The 8,288-nt window shown below is 35.3% G+C and overlaps 1 protein-coding gene across 1 annotated transcript in view; it reads left to right on the top strand.

Moving 5' to 3' along the window:
• Positions 1 to 5,818, top strand: part of PLEKHA3 (pleckstrin homology domain containing A3) — a 9,331-nt gene extending 3,513 nt beyond the window's left edge. Inside the window, exons 3-7 of the mRNA XM_009278686.2 lie at positions 460 to 596; positions 1,618 to 1,782; positions 2,959 to 3,002; positions 3,559 to 3,674; positions 5,330 to 5,818. Coding sequence (XP_009276961.2) covers positions 460 to 596; positions 1,618 to 1,782; positions 2,959 to 3,002; positions 3,559 to 3,674; positions 5,330 to 5,457 — 590 coding nt within the window. The 3' untranslated portion in view covers positions 5,458 to 5,818. The remainder of the gene's footprint in view (positions 1 to 459; positions 597 to 1,617; positions 1,783 to 2,958; positions 3,003 to 3,558; positions 3,675 to 5,329) is intronic.
• Positions 5,819 to 8,288: the final 2,470 nt, after the last annotated feature.

Consider the following 8,288-nt stretch of genomic DNA (forward strand, 5'->3'; position numbering starts at 1 on the left):
GTGAGACTGACTGGCCTGTAGTTCCCCGGCTCTTCCTTTTTCCCCTTTTTTAAAATGAGGGTTCTGCACCGGACTGCCACGACTTCTCAAATACGATGGATAGTGGCTTAGCAACTTCATCCACCAGTTCCTTCAGGACCCGCAGAACGATCTCATCGGGTCCCATGGGCTTGTGCACCTTCAGGTGCCTTAGATGGTCTCCAACCTGATGTTTTCCCACAGTGGGCGGCTCTTCATTCTCCCAGTCCCCGCGTTTGCCTTTTTTATCCAAAAGTACAAACTATTGTCTGCTTCAAGTACAGTTCTTGACTCATTGCAGAATCCAATTTTCCTCAAAATTAAGTGAAAGTTTAAGTGAATTTTTAAACTGATCTTTAAATTTAAATGAAAAGTGCTTAAAAATTAAAATGTGTGCATACATTATATGCAATAAATTGATATTTCCTTTATTTTTTATAGAAATAAGTGAGACCAATGAATCTCTTAAAACCAAAATGTCTGAACTTCGTCTCTACTGTGATCTTTTAATGCAGCAAGTTCATACAATACAAGAATTTGTTCACCGTGATGAGACTCGCTCTCCTCCCAGCATTGAGGTACAGAATTTCTAGCATGCCATTGGAGAACCTAATTATATAATACACCTCAAGTTTCTGTTGACATCTTATGCCTTTTTCATCTCCCTAATGTTGGGAGATTTAACCTAAGGTCAATTTTTGAGTGCTTGTGTGTATATAATACTAACAGGTGTGTATATAATACTAACAGTGATTATATGTGCATAAAGTACCTGGATGATTCAACTGTAATTGTAACATGCATTAGGAAGCAACTGTGTTATTGAGTCATTTGGTTAAAAGGCCAGAAGAGCTGCCATATGAGTTATGCAATAATTTTGTCTTGTTTTGCATCTCTGTTATGGGCAGAGTAGTTGAAAGAATCTTGTTTGTCCATTCTTTACTTCCTTGTGTAGGAGGGTATTCCGTTTTGTTATCAGTGAAAGCTAGCGTTACAGGTATTGGAAACCTGTGGTGTAGATAAGTCTCTCTGAATATGCACAAGTAAAATTATTCTAGTATTTCTGCTTTTGAATGAAAGTTAGTACTGGAAATTATGAATGGCTTCATTCTTTACACTCTTGAGCAGCGTGTGGACAATATTGTTGTCCACTTAGGGCAAAGCAAGGGGTTCATGCTTAGTCACAGCACAGCAAATTGTTGTCAATTTACAGCAAGGTGAAACTGACCTGCAGGCTCCTTGCACTGGAGTGATAAACCTGTTTGCACGTTCTGCTCCAATGCACTTGTTTCACTGAATGATCTTCTGATACCAGTTAGTCACTCTGAAACAAACTTTGCAGTAAAAATATTACAGCATTGTTGGCTGATACCCTAAAGAAATTCGGATGTCAGAAAGAAATCACAATGCTGTCACATTTGTGTGCTTAAATTAACCTCATTGGAAGGTGTACATTTGATTAAATAAAATGGGAAATGGAAGTTCTTAGTGGCAAGGAGGGAGATTAGTGTGTGTGTGTGAGTGGTGGTGGGGGAGAGTTGTATTTGCATATTTTCTTTTTTTTTTCTTGCTTATGCTTGTGCTTTCATTTATTTTCAGAACATGAATGAAGCCTCTTCCTTGCTTAGTGCCACATGTAATACATTTATCACAACACTTGAAGAATGTGTGAAGATCGCTAATGCCAAGTTTAAGCCAGAAATGTTCCAGCTGCCTCACCCTGATCCCTTAGTTTCTCCTGTGTCACCATCACCTGTCCAAATGGTTTAGACATTTTGAAATACTATTTTTTTCGAAGTGTCATATTGTTGGTTGGATGGGGGGAAGAATGGCAGAAGATTATGCTATTGCTATGTGCTATGATGTCAACAGTTGAAATCTTAACTCCGTTATGATCAGTACTGGCCCTAAATATAAATCAATAATTTTCTGTTCCCAGTCTTTGCTAGCCTTTACATAATCAGAGTAATTTATCATACATGTCAAGGCCCTGTAACGAGGTATCTTGTAAATGAACGAGGTTTAACTTTTCCTCAGTTCAACTGTTTCTTCGTTTTTTAGAATGCTAGCTGTACACTGATCTTAAAAATTTCATAACCTTGCCTCCTGTTTAAACAGATAAGTACCTTGTGGCTTGAAGCACTTCAGCAAGATAGCATATCTTTCAGTGTATATAATTCAAATGTTTGTATTAATCTAACATGCCCTTATTTAACAAAAAGGTAAATAATGGTAAAGATATTACTTGCATAACTCTTCATTACTGATTTATTTCCCTTAGAAGGACAGTGTGTGTGGAATCATCTTAAATGTCTTCTCGATCATGCGTATAGATTCCAAGATGAGCTGTATTGTGCGATTTTGTTGTGGGAATCCCTTTCTTTGCACTTGGATCTCTTGTCTCTTTATCTTCAATCAATTTACTTACAAAGCTGATCATTATTGATTTAAATTAATAAGTTTCTTTGATATGCATAGAGATTTGACAGTGATACCAGAAGAACCACAAGGAATCAAGAGGCAGGGTTTGGCTTTATTGTGTAATGGGGAATTTAAGCTGGCATTTGGTAGAGGAAAAATGTCTTGATATTTCTGTACATCATAGCAATTAACAAATGGCTCTGTGAGTAATTTTGGAGCAAGAGAGAATGAATTCCGTAGTTTACTACAAAAAATACTTATCTAGTTTCTATTTCCTGTGTGAATGCTTTAAAACTTTTAATATTGATGGCAATCCATCTGTTTTCATATAGTCAAATCAGATTTTTAACTAAGAATGGTTGCTTTTGATTAAAAAAAAAAAAGATTGCCCTCCCTCTTTGTAGATACTGTAAATAAAGTAAAAATTAATGTAGGTACGGATATTCTTATAAGTAGCTTGTGACATTTTTAGTGTGGTTTGTTTGGGTTTTTTGTTTGTTTTGTTTTTTTCCCCCCTAGATGAAGCGTTCCATTAGTCACCCTGGTCCTTGCTATTCAGAAAGGTAACTTTCTATTTCATTAAGCTTTTTTTGTATGTCTCAAAAAAACCTCCCTGAACCTGCTAGCATTAAAATCAAAACGTGAGAATTGTTCACTTGGGGGGGAAAAAAAATGGAACAGCATAAATTGATCTAATTTTGAAAATTAAGGGTGCAGATTATCAGTGTCGGTGGCAAATAATGCAGCTGCTGTCTCTACTACACTATAAAAATGTCTTCATGCTAGAAACTTTATGCAAATGACTTATTCTGACAAGTTCATAAAATTAGATATAGAGCTTGAAATGCTAACATTCTTTTTGGGTCAGTATTTCAGATTCTCAAATTATTTTCTTCTGCATGCAAAGATTATGTTATATTTTTATTTCCATTTTCAGGCTTTATAATTATGAAAGTTAAGAATGTTCTGTTGACTGTGCCATTTTTAGCTTAGTATAGTGAAAAACATTGATGCTAACAGTTTAATATAAGCACCAAAATTATTTTAAATTTAAAGTATATTGAGTTTGTGTGGGTTGTTACAGATTTTGCTTACTAATAGATCTCATTTCTTTTATAGGAATAATCACTCTGTAAAAGAACCAATTTCAGCTCTTCACAGATTTTCACAGCGGCGCAGAAGAACATACTCGGATACAGAATCTTACAGTGATACTCCCTTTGAAGATTCTCAGAGTAAGTTTGGAAGAGGGTTGGTTTTCTTCTGTATCTTTTCGTACAATTTATTACCCTGTTTACAGCAGCTGTTCTAGTGCTGATCTCAGCACAAGGAAAAAAGTTTTCTTAGTTATGCAAAGTTTTGGTTGTAAGATTTCTATATTATAAATCGAAGCACTTGTGTAGTTTGTTATGTGGCTGACTTTTGCTGGCTTTCATTCATATTGAAAAGGATCTTATAGCGGGAGTAGTTGTATTGAAATCAGTGAGGCTACTGGCAAGATAAAATGAGACATAACTAGAAAAGGGATGTTCGTACTAACAGAATCTTACATGAATGATGTTCTGGTAAGTGGTGTGGAATACTGTTGTTTGCCACGTGCTTGTTGTCACAAATCAAATTCTCCTTTCTGTGACCCCTGTGTGTGTGGGGTTAATTTCCACCCAGTGCATTACAGAAAGATGGTTCATTTCAGTGGCGGCTTGCCTTTTGTAGAGAACAGCACTGTTCTGAAAGAGTGCAGCCTTGCCAATAATAAATAAAAGCAACCCAAAAATTATGAAATTATGTCATTATCAGAATATTATTCCCTCCTGATTAGATGGGCCTATTGAGTTAGTAGCTAGTTCTTCTGTGGTTTTCCTTTTGAATCTTGCTGTCACTTTGACTCCATCCTAACTCTTCTCAGGGAGATTTTAACTTGACTAGTTCTGGTTTAGTCTTGCTTCCTTTTGGAGAGCCTAGTGCCTCACTTGGCTTGAAAAAACCTGAGGCCTGTGCATTGCTGAAAGCCCACATGAGCACAAAGAGGTACTAATACTTTACATTCTATCATGAAGCAAGTATTCGCACCTCTGCACCATTTCCTTGGTTCTCTGATGCTCACATGTTGCAGGGTGACCACCTCTTTCACCTCACTCATCTGCTACCAGCATAGGGTATGCCAGCATGTATCCCAAGCTAATAAACTTAGTTTAGATCCTATTTTGTGTCTCATCGCTAATGTAGGTGCACATTAGTCTAGCTTCCTATAATGCAAGGCTTTTGTTGTTACCATCTGGACCTTCTGGCATTGGTTAACCAGTCTGACTCTTTTCAGGACTGCTGAGAAGAGTCTTTGTCTTGTGTGTTTCTGCTAATACCACGCTTTTTTGGTTCCTTACCATGTAGCTCTAGTTTCTAGCTCAGTTTCTCTTTCTTTTGTTTTCTTTTACTGTGTTAGAAGCTCCCTCTGCTACCTTCCAGTTACCTTAGTTCTTTCTCTTCCCTGTCCGGTAGCCTAGCAATACTCAACTTGCAGTGAGTCATCCATTTCATTTTAATAATAGAAAATGTTTTAATTAAATGCTTATCAATGCATCAGTTTTTAAAAAAAAAAAAAAAATTCATGTGTTCCCCATACAGAATACTTCTGCACCTCACAGATTACTGTCCTTCATAATGTAAAAATTACTGTGTGGGGAAAAAAAAAATTACTTGATTTATACTAGCTGAACATTCTTTATATCCATCATCCTTGGGCATGATATTGATTGAAATCTTTCAGGAAAAGTCCAGACTAATTATGCTACTGATGGCTTATGTATAGGAAATAGTTAGCAAATAGAATAACTGACAGATTGAATGAGGTTTTTTGGGGTTGAAAATGAAATACTTATTGATATCTTCATAGGATCTGCTCACTGTTCTAGAAGTGCTGTCAATGGAGATCTGGTATCATCAACCATTCCTGAAGAAAATAGATCAGTATCAAAGGAAAGATCTGAACTGGAAGAGACTCTTTCATCCTTTTCTTCTTGAAAAAAATGAAAGTATTCAATTTTCTATAAATAATGCTATGCAAATGCTGCTGTAATTATACTGTTGTTATAGGAAGTAGTCATTTCCCTTTTTAGAAGGATTTCTCTGCACTTTATAGAACAATATAAAAACTATCTTTGAAGTGTATTTTATCTTTATATAGTTTATTTACAAGAGTATTTTCCTAATATTTCACAGTTTGAATGTGCATTTTTTGGAACAAATGATGGCTTAACAAATAAGCATCCACATTTGTAAATGTAGCTCTTTTTAAAAAGTGTGAAGGTCTGACTGATACATTAGTAAACCTGCAGGTTATAAACTTTAGCAAAAAGGTTTCTCCTTTTTTTTTTTTTTTTTTTTTTTTTTTTTTTTTTTTTTTTTTTTTTTTTGAGAAAATGCAGCTTGTGCCATGGGCCTTTTGGTCATTTGTACCAGGTCATCCACCAGGAGCTGTGATTAACCCTGCCGTGGCTTTTTTGCCTGTGTAAGGGCTGTGCGAATGGGCACTAATGGGTCTACTCTAGCAGCTTGACGGTAATTGACATTGGTTTCTTTAAAAACATAAGGATATACATAATCCAGTCCTTATTTTTAGCCAATGAAAGTAGAAATATTTAGTGTATTTTTCTAAACAAATGTATAAAAATAACTTAATACGAAGCATTTGTACCAAACATTGGATATTTAATAATTTTTATTTATTTATTCTTTTTTGCATCAAAAATTTCTACCTACTTTCACTTCTAAAGATCTACTAAAGGCTTCAAAATGTGCATAAACTGTTTCTGGGGTGTGTAGCGTCACAAGTAGCTAATGCAGCACTGTTAAGATTTACTCACTTAAGATGTGTTTTTAGCAAGTATTATAGAAGCAAGAGTTGAAATATTAGACCATTAAACTGCTGTTGTAATGAATATTTGTATTTATACATATTTTATTTATAACATATTTATACAAAAGGGAGCTTCTGTTTTTGTGACTCCTTTATGTCATTTGAGGATGGTATACAGCAGGAGCTGGATTCTGCTTTCGGTTACATCAGTGTAAATTTGCATTAACTGTAAGTGAGATCGGAGTCTGACTCTTAATAATTAATGAGTAATATAGTATAACAGTGCCTACTGGCACCTTGGTCCTTAAGGTTTAGTGTTAGCATTGTAAGCTTTTTGGGGATTTTTTGGGATAAACTTGGTCTATAAAGTTTTAGCTGTAGAGCACTTTAAGCAAGCCATTTACTGTTTTTGATTTACACAATTGTTAAATAAATGTACAGGGGTTTTTGCACTCAAGCACATACCAAAATCTGTTTTTATAACCAAATCTTCTTTAATTTGGTTTAACTAGTCTTCCTTTCGTGTATATGAATAATTTGGTGTTTTTGAAGCAGGCTGGAAAGGACAGATGGGAGTGGAATGGAAGCTTTCTTTATAAATTTCTGGAATGTTGATTTATCTAAATCAAAATAGGTTCAAACATTGAGGAAAAACACATGAGCTGATGCCCATATATAAAATAGCAGTTTATAAATATTTATGTCAGGGTCGAATGGAATGGCTCGTACAAGTAAAGTTATTTGTGGATACCAGCTCAGAGCTGTCATTTGTGCTCAGTTCTGTCAGTTTTCATGCAACTAGTATTTGCATATGCATATCAGCCACACACATGCTTGTACATTTTTTTTCCTGAATGTTTGCTTTAATGTATTCTATGTGACACTTATGACAATTGTAAAAATAAGTATTAAAAAAGATGCTTAGAGAAGTAAACTACATATTGCAATGAGAGTGTTGTCTTGGGTCATATGCTGTCTTAGAGGTACTTTTTGAAATTTTGCTGAGGTTTCTGCCAGCTTGTACAGTGTTAAGTACATGTCGCTAACAAATATCTCTTTCTGGCTTCCAACTACTACAGAGAAAATAGTTTGGACTCCACATTGTGCAAAAAAACTCTGAGACTGATCAGTGCATGTAGTAAATGATAATTTTAAATACTGCCACAGATAGGATTGTTTAGACAAAAGTTGTAATAATTAGATTCAAGCACAAAATTTGCATATAATTACTTCAGCACTGTTTTGGGTTTCTCCATGCCTAAAGCTGGAATGATGGTTTTGTATACATGTAACATGTTCCTGCTAAAGTTAAATCAGACTTTTTATATATACCTGTGCCAAACTCCGTGGCAAAAATCCTAAAATGTATTTCGATGAAATCAGTGAAGATGATATGCCATCATCCTTTTGGCATCTGGAGCTAAGAAGTCATTTCTGAAAATGGTACTTAGCTGGCTGAATCACAATGATCCACGTGTAGTAAGACTAAAAAAAATCTGGATGCTCTTACATTTTCATTTCCAAGTTTAGGGGAGAGCTTATCAGGAATGCCTAATTGTATTATTATTCTTTCCGGTGGAGAATGGGAGCTGAACCTCAACGTAGAATGTGTCATTAGTACTTCTAGTTCCGATCTCATTTGCTTCTGAAGAGATCAATCTGAAACCAATTCAGTTTTTTAAGTAGTATTTTAAAGAACATAAGCATACCACGTATATTTAGGTGAAAAGTGATAACTTCTAGTTACTGAGTAATATCTCTGAAGTCCCTAACATCAGATAATTAGAAATGGAATGTGCTTAAATGGTTTACCAGCTTGTACTATAAAGAAAAAATAATCAGGCACTCAGTGATTTGGACACTTGTGAATACTGAGATTACAATGTTCAGGGGCTTTAAACTTCTGAAAATTAATGTTTGTATTTCTTTCCACTTAGTGTATAGTAAATCAGCTTGACTTTTTAAAATCCGCCCCCCCCCCCCCCCCCCCCCCCCC

Source organism: Aptenodytes forsteri, unplaced genomic scaffold (genome assembly GCF_000699145.1).
Source record: "Aptenodytes forsteri isolate BGI_AS27 unplaced genomic scaffold, ASM69914v1 Scaffold257, whole genome shotgun sequence".
Classification (NCBI taxonomy): Eukaryota; Metazoa; Chordata; class Aves; order Sphenisciformes; family Spheniscidae; genus Aptenodytes; species Aptenodytes forsteri.